The sequence below is a fragment of the Primulina huaijiensis genome, chromosome 18, assembly GCF_012295235.1.
Source record: "Primulina huaijiensis isolate GDHJ02 chromosome 18, ASM1229523v2, whole genome shotgun sequence".
Taxonomy (NCBI): domain Eukaryota; kingdom Viridiplantae; phylum Streptophyta; class Magnoliopsida; order Lamiales; family Gesneriaceae; genus Primulina; species Primulina huaijiensis.
The window spans coordinates 3,432,361-3,455,323 of NC_133323.1; the positions used below are offsets into that span (position 1 = coordinate 3,432,361).

General features: G+C 33.8%; 5 protein-coding genes across 6 annotated transcripts; 3 read left to right on the forward strand and 2 right to left on the reverse strand.

Annotated features, from left to right (window-relative positions):
- The first annotated feature begins 1,507 nt into the window (after positions 1–1,507).
- LOC140964939 (glucan endo-1,3-beta-glucosidase 11-like) lies at positions 1,508–3,507 on the forward strand. 2 transcript variants are annotated; one of them, XM_073424933.1, is made up of 3 exons: positions 1,508–1,813; positions 1,991–3,018; positions 3,376–3,507. In XM_073424933.1, the coding sequence occupies exons 1-3, from the start codon at positions 1,744–1,746 to the stop codon at positions 3,460–3,462; spliced, it is 1,185 nt and encodes a 394-aa protein (XP_073281034.1). In that variant the 5' UTR covers positions 1,508–1,743; the 3' UTR covers positions 3,463–3,507. The 2 variants fall into 2 exon arrangements, with proteins under 2 accessions (XP_073281034.1, XP_073281035.1); XM_073424934.1 differs by having other exon boundaries at positions 1,811–1,897.
- A 1,588-nt stretch (positions 3,508–5,095) lies between these two features.
- Positions 5,096–6,692, reverse strand: LOC140965006 (gibberellin 2-beta-dioxygenase-like). Its single transcript, XM_073425033.1, has 3 exons — positions 6,205–6,692; positions 5,440–5,797; positions 5,096–5,353 (listed from the first exon to the last, which is right to left on the reverse strand). The coding sequence occupies exons 1-3, from the start codon at positions 6,594–6,596 to the stop codon at positions 5,108–5,110; spliced, it is 996 nt and encodes a 331-aa protein (XP_073281134.1). The 5' UTR covers positions 6,597–6,692; the 3' UTR covers positions 5,096–5,107.
- Positions 6,693–12,633: 5,941 nt separating this feature from the next.
- On the forward strand, positions 12,634–15,062 carry LOC140964115 (alkaline ceramidase TOD1-like). The gene is made up of 4 exons (XM_073423649.1): positions 12,634–12,979; positions 13,068–13,280; positions 13,717–14,274; positions 14,366–15,062. Exons 1-4 carry the CDS (start codon positions 12,730–12,732, stop codon positions 14,698–14,700), a joined length of 1,356 nt encoding a protein of 451 aa, XP_073279750.1. The 5' UTR covers positions 12,634–12,729; the 3' UTR covers positions 14,701–15,062.
- Positions 15,063–19,494: 4,432 nt separating this feature from the next.
- Positions 19,495–19,938, forward strand: LOC140964613 (uncharacterized). Its single transcript, XM_073424473.1, has one exon. The coding sequence runs from the start codon at positions 19,495–19,497 to the stop codon at positions 19,936–19,938; it is 444 nt and encodes a 147-aa protein (XP_073280574.1).
- A 260-nt stretch (positions 19,939–20,198) lies between these two features.
- Positions 20,199–22,543, reverse strand: LOC140964267 (nuclear intron maturase 1, mitochondrial). Its single transcript, XM_073423894.1, has one exon. It carries the CDS (start codon positions 22,392–22,394, stop codon positions 20,355–20,357), a length of 2,040 nt encoding a protein of 679 aa, XP_073279995.1. The 5' UTR covers positions 22,395–22,543; the 3' UTR covers positions 20,199–20,354.
- Positions 22,544–22,963: the final 420 nt, after the last annotated feature.

A 22,963-nucleotide genomic window follows, 5' to 3' on the forward strand; every position in this document is an offset into this window, starting at 1 on the left:
TATTTCATACGAACTAGTAGTGTTTGGGCATGAGGATTGCGCGAGTTAAAAAATAGAGTCAAAAATATTTTGTCCACTAATTAAACATTGAGTAGGCAGAGCAATTTTTTTCTTTTATGCGGGTTAACAAAAAGAATGATTGTTATTTTTGTAATAAAAATATAGAGATACAAACCTACCAAAGGTAGTTATTATAATATTCATATTTTTAATAATATAATTGTAAGAAATATTGAATATTGGAATGCGTGGAATAAATCTGAAGAAGACAATGACTTTGTTATGAAAAAACCCAAAATAATATATTTATGTTGAATAAACATATGCTAATATATAATAAAATTTTCAAAAAATTATAAGTCCCATAAAATAAATGGGTTTGAGTCAATGGACTCTCATGCCTCTACATAGGCACGGCCCTGTTTATAAAAACCAAATATTGAAAACTTAGTAGACTTAAAATTATTTTCCCTATTTTTTATATTTTTAATTGCCTCTAATCTCAAAGTTCATTAGTTTTTGTTTTGTATTAATATTGCTTTTATTATTATTATTATTATTATTATTATAAAATGCACTTGAGTCCGCCATGGACAATTGAGTCCAAAGGTTTTATTACTGAACGGCCAAAATATATCATATATGTATAGTCCATTAATGTTATCTTTATTACCCTTTATATCCCGCTAAGCCTGCCTTTCTAATCGATAGGACGAGTAATGATGGCTTATAATATTGTTTGAGTGAATAGTCAAATAAAGATCAGGATTATCATAAGGAATTATTATAACTTTTGGCATAATCAACACAAACTTATTAGGCATAATATTATTATAATATTTATAAAAGTCATACTATTTAATTATCAGACTTAGTACAAACTTAATGAATCTATTATTATATATTTTCTCTCATACATATACATATATTCTTTGTGAAATTAATGAGTATATGTTAAAAGATTGAGACTTGGATTTAACTCAACTCCAAAAGTTAACTAAATGGAGAAGATTGTCAAAGTCCATACATGCAACTCTCATATATTTTATTCAATCGATGTCGGATAACTAACAAACCCTATTTACACCAATGAATGAACTTTTGGAGCGTAAAATTTACAAATGACCAAACTATAGGCAGAATGAGTGACCCAACTATGGGCAGTACCCAACACATAAAGGTAGAACATGATCTCTGATATCAGGTTAAAATTGAGACTTGAAACTAACTCAACCCAAAAACTAGTTTAATTGGGGGGAAGATTGTCCAAATTCATATATGTAACTATGAGAGATTTTATCCAGCCGATGAACAATGTATATATTCAATTTTAATATAACTTATAGTTTTGTATATATTTATGTGGACCTCACGGTGAATTGAAAATATTGATAATAAATATGAACAAACAGATTTTAAAGGTATCGTCTTATTAACCGATAGTCAAATAACGTGTGATGTTGCATGGACACAGACAGTGACAAAAGGAGGTTTGGCTTCCTTGAAAAGATACTATGATAGAGCTGAGTGCCGAAGCTGGCAATCGGGTATATATCCCTCTTTCAGTATCCATTTTATTTATCCCCCCTCACTCGATAATTAATTAATTAATTAACAGTAGAAAGATACTTATTCAAGAAATTGGTTTCTATTTGATCTCCTTCTTCCCCTTTTTCCCTCTGATCCACAAAAAAAAAAAAAAAACAGAGAGAACAATTTTCTTTTCCTTCTGATCTTTCTCTAATGGAAAAGCTTCTTGGTAGGAATGTCATGTTACATATTCTTCTTGGATTATGCTTGCTTACTTTATCAGGTATATATGGTCATAATATACCCAGATTCTTAGCATCCATGCTGGATTTATTGGCCACTAATCGCGATCCATCGTGCGTGAAGTGTAAATTTAGTTCCTTGATCTTTTTTTTATATATATGTGTGTGTGTGATACATTAAGGTGTTAATTAACTATGTCTCGATTTGGTATGGACAGAAGTAGAATCTCTGGGAATTAACTATGGTCAAGTGGGCAACAATTTACCACCTCCGGAGAAAGTACTCGAGTTACTTCGGTCGCTTAGGGTAATGAAGGCAAGAATCTATGACACAAACCCGCTGATTCTGACATCATTTGCCAACTCCAACGTAGAATTGATTGTGACAGTGGAAAACGACATGCTTGCCTCGTTGATGGACCAAAACTACGCCTTTCAGTGGGTGTACACCAACATTAGGCCGTATTTCCCGGCAACGAGAATCACCGGAATCGCCGTCGGCAACGAGCTTTTCACCGGCGGAGACACCACTCTCTTGTCGTACCTCGTACCAGCAATGATGAGCATTCACGCGGCTCTAGTTCGACTCGGGCTCGATCAGTTCATCACAATCTCGACGCCCAATTCCTTGGCAGTTCTCCAGGAATCATTCCCGCCGTCAGCTGGGTGTTTCCGGGCCGAGCTCAACGGTATATTGCCGCAATTCTTACAGTTCTTGGCAGCAACAAAAGCCCCGTTTTGGATCAACGCATACCCGTATTTCGCATATAAAGACGACCCAAGTAACGTCTCCTTAGACTACGTGCTTTTCAACCCGAACTTGGGCATGACCGACCCGAACACGAAGCTCCGTTACGACAACATGTTGTACGCCCAGGTGGATGCAGCAATATTTGCACTGTCCCGTATGGGGTACGGCGAAATAGAAGTGGCAGTTGCGGAAACAGGCTGGCCTTCGAGAGGGGACTCGAGCGAAATCGGAGCAACGCTCGAAAATGCGGCGATATACAACCGAAATTTGTTTCAGCGGCAATCGGAAAATGAAGGGACTCCATTGCGGCCAAAGATAAAATTAGAGATTTATGTGTTTGCTTTGTTTAACGAGGATCTGAAACCGGGCCTAACTTCGGAGAGGAATTATGGCTTATTTCAGCCCGATGGAACAATGGCGTACAGCGTCGGGCTTCCTTCATTGTCTGAGAGTACTTCTGCAACTATTTCCTTAACCTCAGATTCCAATTACCAGGTAAAAAACATATGATCCTTTTTCCCTCCATTTTTAATACTAAAATTTATTTTATTCTTATATTGTTAAGTTTTTCTCATTAAATTACACAAAAAAAAAACGTCATGTTTTTCTTTATTCTTTTTTCCTTTCACAATCACTTAACCACACTTGCTGGCATATATACAAAAGCTTGCCAATCAAAGTTCGAGTTTAAAATTATAGCTTAAGTAGAGTAATATTCTTAACCCCGTCATTGCGTACAATATGGAACGTTCCCATCCCACTTGCTGCACGTATATATTAAATTAGAAACGTATATATTAAATCGAGTTTCTAATATCCGTCTTTCATTCTTTCTCTCTGATTATTAAACAGGTGAAACAAAGGCGATACGAAAGCTTATTGTATGTTACATTCCTACATTTGCTGGTCTTTCAAGTTCTTACGAGAAGACAGAGCTAGCAAAATGGAGTACTATATATATACAGCACATGTAAATTAAATATTTCTTTTAAATTAAGGTCCCTATATATCTTGCATTTGTTGGATATTTATTATGTATATATTATAATATGATATATAATAAACATCCAAATATACTGCTGCAGAGATAATTACTTGTAACGTGTAATATTTAAAGTTTCAAGGCACATGCATGCATGTAATTTATTAATCTTCTACCATGATATTGTACATACGATTTTAATAAATTATGCATGCGTGCTGCTTTCCATCTTAGTTTTTTTATTTTCCAAAATTAGACACAAATAAAAAAAATTAATTAATGGATCATAAAGATGCCAACTTTGAAACGTGGATTCCATTGTTGTGAATGTAGATAACTTCAAGTTTAGCCAGTAGCTAGTACTAGACGTCACATGCTTCAGACTAAACTTTCTCATAAAATAATTTTGGGAAAATAACTTCTTTTTCTGTTAAGTGCATCGACTTTTTCTATTTTGGATTCTAATCAACTAAAAAATCTTCAAAATTTGGTTTAATTTGATGCAATAAATTTGATCTTTTTTTTTTTGTTTTTAATCTTATTTTATTCAAGTGTTAACAATGTTCTAGACATTGCTGACTACAAAATAGTCACGTTAACAATTATATCATAATATCCGAATATTATAATTAGTACACAAGATAAAATTTCGACTGAGTTAGAGAGCTAAAATTCCAATAATTTATATATTGTTAAAAAGCCGAAGAAGTTTTCTTTTTTGGAATTTCCATCGTGTGCTATACGTAGTTTGCATGTGCGCATTCACAATGTATCTGTGCATAAAGATTCGGATAACTTTAATCAAAATGCAAAATTCTTCAATTTCGTAAAAAAAGGGCAAAACTATATATATTTATTTTGATCTTTTTGACTTATATAGATGTTTATTTTTCAGGCTTAAATGCCCAAATTTCTTCTTCAGGGACTTCTGAGCTAAGAAATCCACTAGTAACTTTAAAAATATTTATAATTCATTGTAATATGTAACTAAAAAAATATTAAATACGACTAGTAAAAATAACAATTAATTAAAATTTATATGGAAAATTTTCCCATGCATTTCCGACGGAGTTAATTAGCACCCCATTGGCAATCGAAGAAAAATAAATAAAAAATAAATAAAAGTTAATGTACCTAAAATGAAATTTTGAAAACTTAATCGATCAAAGACAAGTAAAACAATCATTTTCAAAAAGGGAAAAGTTATATACACTAGAGCTAATTCCACGATGACTATAATCAATAGATTACAAGATATGTTATGCATAGGACGAGTAAGGTGATGTTTGCCGACAAGAACTGGTACAGAATATTTAGCATGAACTTGTATTTATACAATACTAAAAGAAAAGTTAGGTACAGCATGATGAAGAAAATAAAAGGGGCAACCGGCAACCTATTTTTTTCCACCTGTGGCAAATCCATCGAGTCAAATCTTCAGACATTAACATGTTTTTGGAGCATTCTATAGTCTATCGAATTCATAAACAAGAATACCATAATATCCTTCAGTACACGAAGCATTTATGTATGTGATTCAAATCTAGCAACTTCGAGAGAACACTAAATTGATCATTTGATGTAACAGTACTGTTTGGCAGCCTATTTCTCGAAAGGCTTGAGCCTATTGTCGCCCAGTCTTGTCTTGTAAGCTGAATTCTTGTACTCGGACCACGTGAATTCTCTGTACAAACTTTCTTCCCCTTCTTCCATTAATGAAGATAAAGGTTTGATCTTTTCATTCAAATTTGGCCCCCCGAAGTATATCATTGACACTCTCGATTTCAAGTCATCCTCGGCCAGAATTACTCTGTGCTTCACACTCCTAAACCTGCCATTACTCATCACCTGTCAAGCAAAACACGATTAATGTGGAGTAAATTCGAAGTTTGGGACATTTTCAAATCAAGTTTTGTACATATATATATATATACCTGTAAGGAATCGCCAACATTGAAGAAGAATGAGGTGTTATCTGATGGAACAGGAGCCCAAGTACCATCTGTGAGACAGATTTGCAGGCCTGACGTGTTGTTAGATCTTACAACGGATATGATTTGTGGGTCTGTGTGTTCTCCGAATCCAATCACATTCCGACCACTCAATGCTTGATTAAGCAGTACTTCAGGACATGGCGGATAGTGATTTAGCCTGAAGCAAGAATCACTTCTCTCGTCTCTGATGTGCTTACTCAAAAAGTCCCGTGGCTGAATCTGTAATTCATCGGCTATCATTTCAAGAACTTCACAGGCCATGTTTCTCACTTTTGAGACATACAAGTTCACCAGGCTCCTGTGCGTTTTTGAAATCAGATGTTTGTGAAATAAAACTCAATTTGACAAGGACAATTAGATTAAGATTATGATCAATATTTGACTATCATATATAATTGTGGAAAATTTTTCCCTGCCAAATCTATCTTGATAATGACTGAGATTGTATTCACAATTAGGGGAAATAATCATAAAAGTCTGAGCTGCATAGCTGATAGCCTGAAATATAGAACCAAATAATTGCTTTCACTGGATTAGAAAAAGAAAACAGACTATTTTTTTTTTATCGGGTCAAAAAATTTCGCCCACACCAAGTGATGGAAAGAATCCACTCTATCTTCGACAAAATTTGACATTTCTTTAGCATGCAAAAACCATAGTATTAAGAGCAAAGAAAACTAAAGAAAAATACAACATTTTTTTTACCAGAGAGTTTCTGAAATCCCTGGATATAAGGCGTTTGAGTCCTGCGAAATGAGGTCAGGATTGGTGCAAAAGAGAAGATATTCAACCCAGCCCACGTCACCATTGCACCCAATCTTCTTGTTACCGTAGCAAAAAGGGTTAGCAGAGCCAGACTTTTCCTTCTCAAACTGGGATAACTTGAAAAACTGAACCGCTTCGTCTTCTAATTTGGCCAAAAACTCCATGGAAATCCCATGGTTGATGACTTTAAAGAACCCGAACTCTTTACAAGCCTCGACCATCAGGGTTTTCGCATCAGGTTTCAACAAGTCCACAACTGGAATCCCTGTGGAAATGTTCGCTGTGGTTTTGCATGTTTTATCAAGAATTAGCGGCGATAAAGCTGCTACCATGACTGCAAATTTCGAGGGTTTAATTTACAGGGAGAAAATAAGGGGGCGCCGTATCCGTAATTGCTAATGCATGGAAGAAAGATGAGAGCTCAAAAGGCGATGGAAACTATGGAGAGACATCTGGCTTTGTGCGTAAGCTTGCCAATTTATAGTATCGAGGGGGAGAATTCCATTTCTATTATTTAATTTAACAAAATAAATATACTAATTATTAAATATAAATAAATAAATAATTAAACATTTGTTTATCTGATCAAGTTCCATAGCTTCGCCAATAATGAAAATTACTTATCGTAAATTTGTGACATTAATTCGAACTAGTTGATCGGTCGAAGTTATAACAAGAAGATGACGTTTGTATAGTAGCTTGTGGGATAATAGTCAAAGAGTGGGTCTCGTATGAGACCGTCTCACGGATCTTAATATGTGAGACAGGTCAATCATACTCATATTCACAATAAAAAATAATATTCTTAGTATAAAAAGTAATACTTTTTCATGAATGACCCAAATAAGAGATCCGTCTAACAAATACGACCGTGAGACCGTCTCACACGAGTTTTTGCCATAGTCAAAATACTCATTTAAATTTGATTATTTTTGGATGTCTACATTGTATTTTGGTTTTTTGATTTTTTTTTTTCCGTGGCCGAACACGTTAGTGAGGTTTCGTTTGTATTCCAATAAATAATAATAAAAAACTAAGATATAACAATATATATATATACATATATATATACATATACATATATATATATAGTCATTCTATAATATTTTGTGAATTCGTAGAGTTTATTTTTTACCCCTAATTCACAAAATATTATAGAAAAACTATAATATGTTCCATTATTGCATGCAATGATGATATTCATGCAACACAAATTAAGTAGTTTCCAATTCACATGTACAATTATTCAATTTGTGCCCGAATAAGGTGAGGCTACCACTTAGATTAATAATGATATATATTACGATTAAATAAGGATAGATTAATAGTCAAATATTTATCGTTAAAATTTTAAGATGTTTTAATAATCATTTTGATCCGGTTTAAGATCCAATACTATTGATCAAATAGTTATCCATAAAATTGGATCTTAAATCGGGTCAAAATAATTATTAAAATATCTTACTTAACAGAGTACTGGGATTGAATTTGAACTTGGGCTATTATTGATTAATAACTGATAAATTTGGAAAACATAAAAGTCAATGCTAGCTATCTTTAAAACTACATATATGTCAGATAGGGGGGCCCGATTTAATTTGGTAATGGTCCTTAATCGTGTGCCAATGTCGCAAACGAGTGGATAGGGTTCCTATGATTATAAATGTCAAAATCGACCTAAACTCATCCAATTATATAATGCACAAAGTCGATGTCACGGCGCGAGAAATCATATTTCTTAGTAGTGATGGGAATACAAAGATTAATACTAAGCGACTTTTAGACATAAAAAGTTGTATCTACTTGGTGTCCAATTGGTCAGGATGTTAAGCTCGTGAATCTGGAGATCAAGAGCATGTTTTGATGATGATTGTCTCATATCAAATTAGAGATAAATAGTCTTATATTTCTTATTGTTCGTGTTTTTTCCACTAGAGATAAATTATTCACTATCATTCATTAAAATATATATAACATCCCTATTTTAAAGTTCACACAACCAACCAGATCATATTTTGTCAACAGTTTGACGACCTACTATGAGATCTTCCGAAGAGATCACGAATCTTGCTTTTTTATTCTCACTCTAAACATTGCTTACGCGATGTGATATTATCTAGAAATTGTCACAACACTTTTTATTAAATAGTATATTTTATATGAGACTAATTGATCTGATCCATACTATAATGAAAAATAATACTTTTGACATAAAAGAGTAACATTTTTCATGGACCGATCGAGTTGAAGATCTATTCTACAAAATTGTCTGTGAGACGGTTTTCATTAAGTTTTTTTTCTTTTTTTGAAATTCCAAATCTGTGGAGGTGAGGAGGCTCGAACGTGAGATTTCCAAGTTGAAACCAGTGGAGCTAAGCTCCGGTTATTAACGTGAGATTTCCAAGTTGCAAGAAATAGAATAGTAAAATTTTAAAGAGAGAGCAAACATGTAAACCAGATTCAATGTCCCTCATACAAAATATATAATTATTTCTTTACTATCTTGGGGCATACATATATCGACATCAAATTTCCTATAAATCATAAATACATACAAATTAATAAATATGCGTTGAGCCAACAAAATTAAAATCTTGGAAATTTGATAATAAATTGCTAATTATCCTTGGTGGTGCGTACATAATTGGTTCACTCTTATTCTCAATTATTTGAGATGGGCTTGAAATGGAATGATTTAATGACATTGGGACCCGTCAATTATTGGACCAAAGATGTCAATTTATACTATTATATTATATTAATCGAGAGAGAATTAGCAATCAATTATTAACCATGTTCGATTATATTTATTCTATAATTCATATATCATATTATATATTTTTTTACCCCAAATTATAATTATCTTGGTCTCTTATAAATATATCCATTTTTCAAATGAAAACACTACCATTATCTGTCCAAATAAATTACTTTTTTTTAATAATCATAGTTCCCTTATTATAAAAAAAATAAAAATAAATTATAGATATATGTAATATAATGGTAAAGTTATTCATGCAAAAAATTNACCATGATTAATTTAATTATAATAAAACATTCTCTCGGCAATACGTTTTGTCTCCAATCCCATCTCCCAACCAAAATATCTACTTTGTTGATTTATAGTGGTTATATTGCAAAGAGTTATTACGATTATTTTATACAACTAATAGTATTTATACTGAGATATATAATTAAAACAAATCTATAGTTTTTTTTTAAAAAAAAAAAAATTATGCTTGAAAATCGAAAGAATCGATAATGAACAGATTTGATGACTCCATCGATATCATGATATATATCCAAAAGCAACACTTTTCCAACTAATTGGAAAACAAAAAACAAAAAACAAATCAAACATACGACCATCAACATGCCACGGGAAAACATTGGATAATTACATGATTTTCGTTGCTCCTTAAATTTTTTTTATGACGTAAAAAACTATAATCATTATATTTCGATATGTAACCATCATATTAACATAATAGGTTGTAAACAACATTAGTCCGATATGTCCTACTGAACAAATCATGTACGATAAACTCGTTTGAGAAAATTTGGATAAGAGACTCGCTAAACAAGCTCCAATGAAAAGCGATCTCCGGCCCAGAAGTGGACAGTCATTTGATTTTCCCAAAACCCTAAACCCGTTATGGTCTGACACCGATGTCCCCGTCATTTGATATTCCCACGCATCTTTATCAATAGAATGTAAAACTAACGACGTCAGTCTGTGAAGTGAACATTTAGCCAAACGAATCAATCAACTGATGGATTGTTGTGGCCATATGTCTCAAAATTGATGCAAAAAGTAAAATACAGATGTACATAAGCAAAGAAGGTAGACAGTAGTCATGCTGCAACCAGATTCATGAAATCTTTACGTGCGGCCATGTAAATATATGAGCACACTGTTGTCTATAAAAATACATAAAGATGATCACGTATTTCTCGTGGGTTACCTCGTGTGTGTGTCCCACTCCCCCATGAGGATGTATATGTACATATATATCTCCGTCTCCATATGATTTCGAGACCCATTTTCAAGGTTTTTTTCCAACAAAAACTCTCGTAACATCTTCTCGTAGGTAAATTTTGTGTCATATCCGTCCGACCCGACTCGTGAAATTTATATAAAAAAATATTACTTTTCGCTCTAAGCATGGATGAGATCGACTAGTCTCTCTATTTTTTCTTACATTCAAAACTCCAAAATTATACATTTTTTGTATATAATTTTTTTTGACCTGTTTGGTCAGATAAATGTCTGTAAAAGGATATTAGATGGATAAAGATACAATGCAATTGTTAATCGAAATGAATAATATTACTACATAGGATTACAGAAGTGGGCTAAAAGGCATAACCCCCATTCCAAAAGAAGCAGCACAGGTGGATTTTAACAATCTAATCCAAAAAGATAAAGAATATTGGACCTGCCAACTTAAAGATTTTTCCCAGAGTAATATCTCTGGCTCAAGTGAAATACAAGCCCTGTGGCCTTGGGTCTTCCACCAAAGATAGTGCAACGATTGTGTAAAGCCATTTGTTTTAAGAATTGATATGCGTTTGGATAACTACTTTATATAAATTTTTTTAAAATTTAAAATGTATTTGGACAAATCTTTTCTTAAAATTATTTATAGTTTAAAATAATTAAGAAGCTGATTGGACAACTATTCAATAAAAACTTTTTAATTCTCGTTTCACCCATGTTTTTTATTTTAAAATATAAAAAGCATCTCTAAATTATTTTTAAAAAAATCAAATAGATTTTCAGTTTTTTCCAATTATAAACTATAAAAACATTTTTAAAGTGCTTGTCCAACAGAACCTTGGTAACTTAAAGAATCTTGGTAACTTAAATAATCCTATTGACAACTGTAGTCATTTTCGTGGACACAAGCATATGCATCTATACCAAACACAATTCAATAATTTAACTTTATTATTTGGGCGTAATGTGGCGTTTTATTTATAAAATAAATATAAAATATAAATTCGTATACATACTTTAATTTTTTTGAAGGAAATTAGAAATATATAAAATAAATTTACGTATAATGTAGAATTTGAAATAATTTCAGAAAAAATTATTAATCTTTATTTTTTTAAATAGTTTATCGCCTTAATAAATTGATTAAAGAAATGGGTTTACAGAATAAAAATTCCGGCAGTTATACGAGGAAGAAGCGTGCCGGGCAACAAATATCCGGACAGTTCCTTAATTCCTTTTCATGATTAAAATGACCATCAATGCTTCATTTATACACCACAATAATTCCATCTTCTTTTTTTGCCTTTTGGAAGCATTTATGATTTTTTTGGCAGCTATTTGTAAATTATATTTCATGTCAATTATCTCAGCATTATTATTAGGAGACGTTAGTGAGAGTTGTATTTATGAACTTAGACAATCTTCTTCTCTTGAGCTAGTTTTTGGGTTGAGTTAGGTCCAAGTTCTAATCTTAACAAGAGAAAATATAATTTTTTTATTCTTTTTTTCGAAGTTCGCATCAATTTTAGACTTTTATTTTGTTTTTTTTTAATATTGATAATTTTTTATATGATGTTGACATGGGACCGATGAGATTGATGTTGGCCATTGTTGTGTGTAAAAAGAAAAGGAATGAAATTGTAAGAAATTAGGGAAAAAAAATATATGACTAGAAATAAGTTCTGACAACATATACGATAAAAATTGTAAATACATAAATATATAATACTAAAATTGAAAACTTCCCTTCTTTGGATCAATGGTTTATTAATGATTAGATTTAAAAATATAACACATAAAACATCATTGTTTTGAGCTTATTTTGCTTAGCTTGTACAATAACATCGAGTGAGAGATATACACTTGATGGGTATACGACCAATTATTTGTTGGGTTAATAAAATCAATTGTCCAAAATATTGATTATGCTTGCAGAAGCTAAAGTCAATTAGACGCTCTTAAACATCTATAAAAGTTCTTTAGTTCTATGAGTTTTCTTTGAACTGCTTACTGACTTGAACGTCGGGATTCTCTGCGCCCACTTAACGAACGTTCGTGACACAGGTGACGTCCCGCAAATTAACTCTATATTGTCTACGTGGATCTGTTTACCACTTAGGTGAGCTCATTTACTGGTCAAGTGGATCAGTTTACCAACCAGTCGGATCTCGCGTCCGTAATCTACGCGACTCATTAATTTTAGTTGCATCAACACTAATTATTTATAGAGTATGTCTATGGTAAGATGAGTCAATAAAAATAAATTTTATTATTAACATTTTATTAAAATTAATATTTTTTCTTGAGGGATGAAAAAAAACATTTTCACAAGACACTGACATATAAATTAAATAGCCGAAGGGGTTGGTTGGTTATAAAAAGTATTGGAATCACGAAAAAGAAGACATAATATGTATGATGAAAGTGATGAGTTTCTGGATAAAATTGTTGTCATGGAGCAGTAGATGGGGAAACCAATGTTCTCTAAGCCGCCACTCTTCCAATCCAAGCTCTTCTGTTTCTCTTTCATCTACCTCTTCTCCGCCGTTTTCTTGGCCGGCTACTCCGCCTTCTCTGCCACCAAATGCATTTTCCGCTCATCTCCTTTCGACCCAATCCAGGCTCCTCTCTTCTCCTATCCTTCATCCTATGGTGAACACAAGTACGCCATTTCCACCACGCGTTCCTCCTGCGATTTCCCGGTCTACTTTTCCGGTAACAAAACAATGATTATGTACTCTTGTAGACAGAATGTTGATTTGAAATTCTGTGTTTTTTGTTGATGGGCTTTCGTTTTTGTTAGATTATTGGGTGGCTTTGAAGGAAATTCAAGAATTATGTGCGAATTCGTCAGGTTTGTTGGGTACGCATGGTCTGAAATACACGCAGGGGAATGCAGAAACTTTTGGTGGGAATTTGAGCATTGACAAGAGATTATCTTATTTTGATAATAATCATGACGAGGGATTTGAAATCCCGTGTGGATTCTTTACACGATTTCCAATTACCAGTTCTGGTCAGTTCCATGCATTGGGATTGTCGAGACCCTTCTTTGTTTCTTCTTCTGTTTTTTACACAAAGAACAAATTTTTATGTATTTGATAAAATAAAATGACATGAGTTTCATGACCTGTAACACTTACGACCCCCCACAGCCGAATTATTCGTTGGCTTATTATCAACAAGCCAGTAATTCTGAGTGATTGTTCTTTTACTCAACTGTATTGGCTGCCTTTCATTTATGGTAAGGTCCTGTTCATTCAATGCATGTGAAATTGTAATCTGTGCTCCATCAAGGGAATTATTCCAACCAGTATGTAAATTGTTGGGTTGTTTGATGTCTGCTAATTTTATATGAATCATATAGTGGACGTGGACACGCGGTACCGAGTTTGTATGACACTATGGAGTTATACTCGGGTCCTCATTGTTTTTGGTTGGATTTTGATCAGATCGAATTTCCATGGAAAAGTGCGACGGAGTAGTAGTAGTCTCTGCGATATTCAATGACCACGACAAAATCCGGCAGCCGAAGGGCTTGGGATCCAAAACATTGGACGACGTTTGCTTTTTCATGTTCGTAGATGACACCACAGTCAAAAGACTAGACTTCCACAACTTGATTTCGAGAAAATCAAAGGAACACAAAATTGGTGCATGGAGAATCGTCAAGGTCTCGAATGAGGACTTGTATCAAAATGCAGCCATGAATGGAATGATACCGAAATATCTGATCCATCGCCTCTTCCCAAACACCAAATATAGCGTTTGGGTGGACGCGAAGCTGCAGCTGGTGGTCGATCCTCTACTTCTGATCCACTCACTCGTTGTGAAGGAGAAAATGGATATGGCGATATCGAAGCACCCCTATTTTTTGCATACGATGGAAGAAGCCATGGCAACCGCCAGATGGAGGAAATGGTGGGATGTGAATGGATTAAAGATCCAAATGGAGACATATTGCGAAAACGGCTTACAACCATGGTCCTCAAAGAAGCCTTATCCCACAGGTATGGTGTGGGATCGTTCTTCTACATGTGCACCCCGTGGGAAGTCAACTGTCATATTAATTCTTACATTATTCAATATATAAACTTGCAGATGTGCCAGATAGCGCTCTGATCTTGAGGAAACACAGCTCGGCGACCAATCTTTTCTCGTGCCTCTTGTTCAATGAATTGGAAGCATTCAACCCAAGAGATCAGCTCCCCTTCGCATATGTACGGGACCGAATGAAACCAAAGCTAAAGCTGAACATGTTCGAAGTAGAAGTATTCGAACAGATTACAGTGGAATACAGACACAATCTTAAGCAAGGTGGGGCCACTGCTGGAGGGCCCAAAGTAAACTCGGCGAGCTCGGATTTGTCAGTATCTTTTAACGGGAGCTGCAGCAAGTGCGAGGGGTATCTTTTAAAGATGTGGGTTGAAACTTGAAACCCATGATTGATTTCTTTTCTTTTTTTAACAAAAAATTTAAAGGGCCTGCACAGAATTGGAGATACATGAGCAAGTTGATTGGATTCATGGGACAGTGGAAAGCAGACAAAAGCTGACAGGTTGGCAGCTGTGGTTAGGTTTATTGCCAGTTGCATATTAGCAAGCTGTACTTGGCATTGTTTCGAAGATTGGAGATTCGAATCTTTCCCATTGCAATAAATGCAAACACTTGGAAAGAGCCATATTTTACTTTTTGGTGATAAAATATAACAATTTGGTCAAAAATAAGAGGGAAAAAATGTGTGGTTGACCTAATTTATTTATAAATAAAATATTGAAACTCTTTTAGTTTATTTTCAGATGATCTTTAATTTAGATTCTTTCCGTGAAAAATTTTGACCCCATTTATTTTCCTTGATATAAAATATATTAATCTAATCTTAAATATTTAGATTTTATTTTAACTATTATTTTGTTCCAGATAATTTAAATAATATGGGCACTTTTTTTACTTTTAGGTTTCGATGAAGCACATTTAAACTTGTAAAGATTAATTCTTAACCTCGATATTTTGGTATGCTTTTTGAGTTTTAGAATTAGTTCATTTGATGGAGCATCTACAAAATTATTATATATTACATTTCAATTTAAATGGAATTTTTTGTTTTTTTTCCAAGTAGAAATATATAAATCAAGGAAAAAGTTTGGTCTTGGTAAAAAAAAGTGACAACTCTTTTTCAAAATTAATAAAAATATTTTTAAAAAATAAAGATTGGTTTCATTGGAAAATTTTGGAAAATAACTATCATTAAATAAATTTGAGTAAATTATGAAAAAAAAGTTTAATAAATATTATTTCGCTAACTATCACGTGATATTTGGTTCGGATTCATTTGGGTTTGGGTTTGGTTCGATTTTTAGGTGCCAAAGCCAAAGCAAAAGCAAAGTAAGTTTGTGTTTAAGAAAGATTTCGATTATAATTTTATTGTTTACAATGAAATAATATATCGAATCTTAAATCAACAGAATATTTATTTACATATTAGTATGACATAGTATATAAAATTTCAAATGACATTATTATTGGTGAACTTGAAATCCATTCTAATTAGTGATGAGTGAATATTAAATATATAACTTTATTTTTCTAAACAACAAAAATACATTTGAAATTGATCGATCCAAACACAATTTATATTTTGATTAATTTGATAATTTAAATGTATCAGCCCAAATATCAGAGGTGACATTGTGAGTGTTGAACCCAAATTGTTACTATTAAACCCAAAAGTAAAGTCAAAGCCCAAGTATTTAATATAGATCAATATTTGATCAGCTTTCCCGGCTAAGCCACAACCTCACCTCTTCGATGCGGGGTTCACGCCCTCGATAAGCCGTTTCTCCGGCTTTAGAATATGAGAAAATAGATCCACATCGATTGCGGCTCGTATCCTCCGTCTAATTAACCTTTTGTTCAATATGCTGGAAAAAAAATACGAACAAAAAATATTTGAATGTATGGATGGCCAAGATAGTTGAAGAATCATAGGAAGTGAAACCACAACAATTTCCGTATGAACTATGCGGTTTACTGGAGATAACAGTTCTTTTATTATACTTTATCAACATAATATCAACGTAAAAAAATACTGACATGACATTCAAAATTGATTCTGATATCACGTCATCAATATGACCAAGATAGTGAACTAAATTAGTCTAAAAATTTAACGAACAAAAAATCAAAATTGAACAAGTTAATGAACAAAAATTCATTTTCTCATAAATGAATACATGTTACTACTGCTTTAAATTCCCTAGGTTAAAAATAAACAAAACATGGTGTAAAATATATAGTAGTTGCTCGAGATCAATAATTAAAAAAATTGATGAGGTTGTAAATAATTTTACGCATATTTTCACATCTAGGATTTAGATATACAACATATATTATTCTCATAGGAGAACTTATCATTAGTTAAATTAAGCATCTCGGTTAAAATTTTAACAAATTAGAGGTAAAATAAATATTCATATAGTGACAAAGTAATCCTAAATTCGATGGTTAAAAGTCTTTTGAAAAATAATCAAATTATCATCTTTCCTCAAATTTATTTTCATTTTGATTCTCCAATAAAAAAAAATTGATTTACTTGACATTGTGAATGATATGTTGAGATTGCATTGCATTCATTACAAAATGCATACTTATAGTCAAAAAAATTTTCCAAAAAAAAAAAAAAATTTCACAAGAATAAAAAGATGTAGAAACTATTGCTGCCCAAAAACGTAACGTAAAATCATTGAGATTGAATATGATGAAAAATATATTTTGTTAGAGATCAATAATTGTATTTTTTTAGGAGAGTAATTGAAACGTTGCGTTTGTACTGTTATATAGTATAAAAGATTCGAGTTGCACAATTATCATCAGCTATAATTTTTAGCAAAACGATAAACGTTTCGTTCTACGATTGCTATCAGAGCTAAGGTCACGAGTTCGCTTCTTATTGATTGCAAGAAGTGCAATTATTGAGAGAAGATCGTCGTGGTGCAACAATTATCCCTGTTGGGAGAGCGATCGAACTATGTCGTTTGTTCTGTTATATAATATAAAATATTTAAATTGCATAATTAACACAAACTATAACTTTTGATAAATCGACAAGCACTTGATCCTAAGTATTTGTATTCATTCAATGAAAAAGGAAAATAAAAAAAAAACCATTACGTTTTTAAAAGTTAGTGATTTTTAAATGATTGATATGAATTATAAAAATATGCAATTGTTATTTTCACACTAGATTAATTAATTTGTTTCGTTGGAATTGTCACGTGCAAATTTCTACTTACATTAAATGCACTTGCATCTTATTAATAACCTTATCTCTTATATGAGACGATATCATTGATTTTTATACGTGAGATCGGTTGATTTGATCCATATTCAGAGTGAAAAATAATGATTTTAGTATAAAAATAATATTTTTCATTAATTGATCGGACAAGAGATCGATCTCATAAATTAACCAGTGATACAATCTCGTATGAGTTTTGTGTATTTATAATTGACTTTTACAATTTTCATATGAATGGAGAAAACAAATTGAACAAGAAGGGGGAAAACATGAATGGAAAAAGTAATAATAAAAATATTACTTTTTTTTTTTTATGACGTGAGACTTGCAACTATTATCATTCGGCGTACATTATGTAAATTCATGTGCTAATGTAATAGCCTACAAATAATACTAATCAGATAATCCATATCAAAAAGTCTTGTACGACATACTCGTCTGAGAAAATATTTATAAAAAAATCGAATTTTTAATAGTTGATGGATGTTCACATACTCTATTATGCTTCAAAATGATATTTTAGATAATTGAAAAATTGAATAAACGTGTCATTGGGATTGTCGATATATGGTTCTGGTTGTGGCCAACATCAGCCCCCATATTTTCTCTAGCATGCCTGAAAAACTAACATTAGTTATAGCTAGCTTCGCTAGCATGGTTAAGACTTCGTGGTTCGAATTCGATTACGACATCACGTATTTATATTATTAATTAATTAAAGTAAAATTTGTTAAATAAATACTGCTGTAATTCCAAAATATATTTTAACCACCCAACTTTATATTCCAAAGTTTTATTTCCATTCTATCTTTTCATCTATCATTTTAATGTTAAAAATATGAAACCCAAGATCGGGTGCTCTTCACGATAACAAAGACATTCCTTGAATACTAAATATTATAATACACAAAAACTCATATGAAATCTTATGAAGTTTCAAATTTATGTGACGGATCTTCGATCCGAATAATGAAAAATATTATTTTTATATTAAAAATATTTTCATATTAGTATGAATTTGATCAACACATCTAACTGATATAGATCCGCAAGAGAGTCTCCCTTCCATCTCTATCCCTTTTCTATTTCTTGAAGGAGAATCATAACTGAACTAAAATTCTCTATTAATTAATGGATACATGTAATTTAACAACATATTATTTATTTATTTTTTGGCTAAATAATAAAGCATTAGATTTAACACGAAATTGCCATAAAAGTTTATGAATAAAGCTAAAGGTAAAACCAAAATATCGTACAACGATATTTACAACCATTAAATTGTGAGATTTTGTTATTATATCGTGATATTTTGCATTGAATTTATCATGAGATGTTGATAAATGAAATTTTGTATTGAATTTTTTGTGTTGTAAGAATTGTTGTACAAATTTGGTTTTACATGTAATATTACTCAAAGTTTATACATACCGTAAGGACGTGACATACAAAATGTGCGTGATCCATAAAAAAAATGGTAAAAACTTGTGTGAGACGGTCTCACGGGTCGTATTTGTGAGACGGATCTCTTATTTGGGTCATACATGAAAAATATTACTTCTTATGCTAATAATATTACTTTTTATTGTGAATATGGGTAGGGTTGACCCGTCTCACAGATTAAGATTAATGAGACGGTCTCACATGAGACCCACTCAAAAAAAAATAGATGAAAATAAGAAGAAATATATTTGATTAAACGGTTAAAATAATTTTAAGATCATAATTTTTTTTTATACATACGAGAAATTAGTTATGGCTGCGTATACATTAATTTATCGGTGTACATGAATCCATCCTCTCACGGCCCCTCGGAGGATATTTTCGTAATTACGGAGCCGTCTCTCCGTCTATAAATCCTAACCCCGACCCCTCCACGATCACTGCACGAAATTTAACAAAAAACATTAATCGTAGCAGGTGAATCGTCGAAATGTCGTCCCAGGTAACCTCGTCTCACCGGGAGAATGCGGAGGTGTACACCGGTGAGGCGATCTGCAAGCAGAAATCCAAGGAGCTGCTCGAGAAAATCCACCTCCCCAGAGGCCTGCTCCCCCTGGATGAGATCGTCGAAATCGGCTACAACGAGTCCTCCGGGTTCTTATGGTTGAAGCAGAAGAAGAGCAAGACACACTACTTCAAAGGTATCAGTCGCAGTGTGTGGTACGACACCGAGGTCACGGCGTTCGTGGAAGACCGTCGGATGAAGAGGCTGATAGGTGTCCAGAGCAAGGAGCTCATGATCTGGGTCACTATCTGTGATATTTCGATCCAGGACCCCAATTCCGGGAAAATCACTTTCGGCACCCCTGCGGGGCTCTCCAGAGCGTTTCCGGTCTCGGCGTTCGAAGAGGAAGAGGAGAAGCAGAGTACTTAGGACGGTACATCGGGAAATCCCGCGTATGTTCGTATGCTCCAGCCTCCAGTGAATAAATCCGGGATTATCTGTGCGTAATATTCAAGCTGATGCCCCATTAATTATATTATATTTATCTAAGTTCGGAAATTATATTACACACACATATCTTATAAATAAATTGGCACAGCGTTAACGGATTCTTTGTTGTTCACTCAAGCAACAACCAGGGCTGTAGCTCTTTACATTTTTCAAAAAATAATCATGTTAAAAACTATAAAAATCAGAAATTAAAATTTTAATTTAGCCTCGTATCCTCACAATTCTTATATAATTCGTAAAATTAAACTAAAAAAAGGAAAAATATAATACAGACAAATCCTAACAAGGACAATATGTGTGTAACGTCACGATCGAGATGGAGCCAATCTAAAAATTTATGAATTCTCTGTTTCTTTATGGAATCGTCCGCTCCAAAATCCAAGAATCTTGTAGTCCCAAACAATCTTAGATACATCATCTTGAGGCAAACATAAACCTTGCCTTTTCACTGCTTTATTCAGCCCACAAAAGAATTTGGGGTCTTGTAAACAGATATACTCCCGCAACAACTCCTCGTGTCTAGGAACCCAATTCCTAGGAAAAGGAGTATAATCGCACGATGGAATCAAAGACATATGAGAAAACTGAACCCCCTCAATGGCGTCCACTAGTCCCATTCTCAAAAGATCAGAATACTCAGGTGCTCTGTTGTTGCTACTTTCCCTCAGTGGATGGCTAAGATTGCGTGAAGCAATCTTGTACACCTTTGCGCGAGATTTCAACCTGTATCTTGCGGCATATAGTTTAGCCAGGGAGCTGCGAATTACGTAGGCGCAAAATCCAACTATTTTCTTCCGGTTATCTGCATATCTGTACCAATCTGCCATGGTTTCCAGCAACTTGTTCATCTGGGAATTTGTATGAGCTTGACCCGAATAGAGCATAGGCGTGCAAGGCAGTGGCTCCGGGTCTCTATCGCCTTTTAGGAATGCCATCTGCCTGAACTGGCGGATACAGTTCTGCACGCTGGCTGTAACTGAAAGCAAAGTTCCCACACCTTTCTCACTCACAATCTTGCCACCACTGGAAGTGTAACGAAGAGTTGGATGTATAACTCTGCGACATATGATATGATCCAAGAACTGAATCCCTCTTGAGATATGCTCAATCTCGACTTTTGAATTGTCTAGCCTGATACCAAATTTTTTCTCACAAAACTCGATTATTTCCCTCCTAATTCCCACTGCTTCCTCTCTTGGCCCCCTGATACCAATTATAAAATGACCTGCAAACCGAATATAATCCATTTTTCGAGTCTTCTCCTTGCCACTTGAGGGCACAAACTCTGGCCAAGAAGGGTTGTGGCAGCCATCATCGATCTTATACTTCCATATTGAATCAGACTCACATGGCCTGAAGAACTCCACTATCTTGTTCTCCATAAGATGATCAAGTTCATTAAGGCAAACGTTCATCAGCAAAGGGCTTAGAATTCCACAGTATCCATAACTAGGCACCTTCGAAGCTTCTTCCGGAGCGAACCCAAAGAATGTTCTTAGCCAATACGGGTCGGGCTTTGGTTCATTATCACGCAAAATTCTCTTCTTCGTCTGCCCCTTTTTTCGTTTCCTTGCACTCAATTTCTCGCCTTTGTCTGTCACGCTCATACGATATTCTCCTGGTCCTTTCAACCCTGATTGGATCAAGTCCAGAACTTTCTTATCTTTTATAGCTTTTTCAACACAACCCAGCACCACTTTTTCATCTGCATTTTCAAAAATCTCACTTATATCACCTCTGATAAACCACAAATACCCAGCAAAATTACTCCTGATGGTTCTAATAACAGTGTGAGGATTTCTACCCGGCCTAAAAGCATGGGACTTTGGAGAAAATCGCGGCTCAAAAACAGGTTCAATAATCATCAACAACACTTCTTGAACAACCAGGTCTTGAAACGGAGGAATATCAGACTTCAATATAGAATAAACTTTGCTTTTGGAGAGTAATTTAGGGATGGGTTTATCATTCGGGCTGCGTACGTATTGCTGCAACTGGGAGTTCCACCTAAACTGGTTGTGAACGACGGCGTCTTTAAGTGAAAGGAGGTTGGAGAGTGTGTGAGAAGGCAGAGCGTTTTTGGAAGGGAAAGATCCAGTGGCATGAGCGCATGCTCGCTGGTAAGCAAGCACCCAAAGATCGAGTTTGGAGAGGAAGCCGGTGAGTTTGAGGAAGGGTTTCTGTGGTTGGGAGAATGCTTTCACCCAGAGGTTTGAGAGGACTTGAACTGGGTCTTCTTTGAGCTGAGAATATGGGTCTTGTTGCAGGACTGCCACCGATGAAGAGCGGTGGTTTAAGTGATGGCAGAATCGGCGTACGGCCGCGCCGGGGAAGGAAGCGCACGTTAGGTGTTTGACTTGTGTTCTCAGTGACATGTTTTCAATCACCGAGACTCGAACCTCCTGCGCCGCCACCTAAGCCATCACCAACTAAAAAGGTTGTGAAATCAGTGGCAACAGATTTCAAGTTGGTTGTTTCTAAGCTCGGAAACAAAATTGTTTGACAAGTACATTGTGACATCGAGATATATAATAATTACTGCAACAAAATTTTATTACAAAGCCTCGTGAATCTACTACAATCACATATTATATATTATGTTATATAACAAAGTGTTGTCTCTTAACCAACGTATAACTAGTAAAAGATGCACACGCGTTGCATGTGTTATTATTATTCTTAATTTGATCAAATAATACTAAATAATTAACACAAATTGTTTTCAATTTAGAAGAGTTGATCGATTCAAAAGGGAAGTTTTTTTTAGATTTTTTCTATATAAAATATGGGATGATTTGAGGAAATTTTTAATGGGGTAAGAAGTATAATTATGAAGTTAAATATTTTGGTCCTCTAATTTTGTTACTCGAAAAGTCTCGCACTTAATAATATAGTAGGTGTGATTAGATCATCATGTTAACAAGAGATCGATGGTTAATATATT

What these genes read in the sequence shown, in the direction of transcription:
- LOC140964939 (XM_073424933.1), top strand. Translation starts at nt 1,744, where the DNA reads ATGGAAAAGCTTCTTGGTAGGAATGTCATGTTACATATTCTTCTTGGA. An exon ending in ATGCTTGCTTACTTTATCAG is followed by an intron (nt 1,814 to 1,990) that starts GTATATATGGTC and finishes TGGTATGGACAG; the next exon opens with AAGTAGAATCTCTGGGAATT. An exon ending in CCTCAGATTCCAATTACCAG is followed by an intron (nt 3,019 to 3,375) that starts GTAAAAAACATA and finishes ATTATTAAACAG; the next exon opens with GTGAAACAAAGGCGATACGA.
- LOC140965006 (XM_073425033.1), bottom strand. Translation starts at nt 6,596, where the DNA reads ATGGTAGCAGCTTTATCGCCGCTAATTCTTGATAAAACATGCAAAACC. An exon ending in GGGATTTCAGAAACTCTCTG is followed by an intron (nt 5,798 to 6,204) that starts GTAAAAAAAATG and finishes AAAAACGCACAG; the next exon opens with GAGCCTGGTGAACTTGTATG. An exon ending in ATGTTGGCGATTCCTTACAG is followed by an intron (nt 5,354 to 5,439) that starts GTATATATATAT and finishes TTTGCTTGACAG; the next exon opens with GTGATGAGTAATGGCAGGTT.
- LOC140964115 (XM_073423649.1), top strand. Translation starts at nt 12,730, where the DNA reads ATGGGGAAACCAATGTTCTCTAAGCCGCCACTCTTCCAATCCAAGCTC. An exon ending in ATTTCCAATTACCAGTTCTG is followed by an intron (nt 13,281 to 13,716) that starts GTCAGTTCCATG and finishes GATTTTGATCAG; the next exon opens with ATCGAATTTCCATGGAAAAG. An exon ending in AAAGAAGCCTTATCCCACAG is followed by an intron (nt 14,275 to 14,365) that starts GTATGGTGTGGG and finishes ATAAACTTGCAG; the next exon opens with ATGTGCCAGATAGCGCTCTG.
- LOC140964613 (XM_073424473.1), top strand. Translation starts at nt 19,495, where the DNA reads ATGTCGTCCCAGGTAACCTCGTCTCACCGGGAGAATGCGGAGGTGTAC.
- LOC140964267 (XM_073423894.1), bottom strand. Translation starts at nt 22,394, where the DNA reads ATGTCACTGAGAACACAAGTCAAACACCTAACGTGCGCTTCCTTCCCC.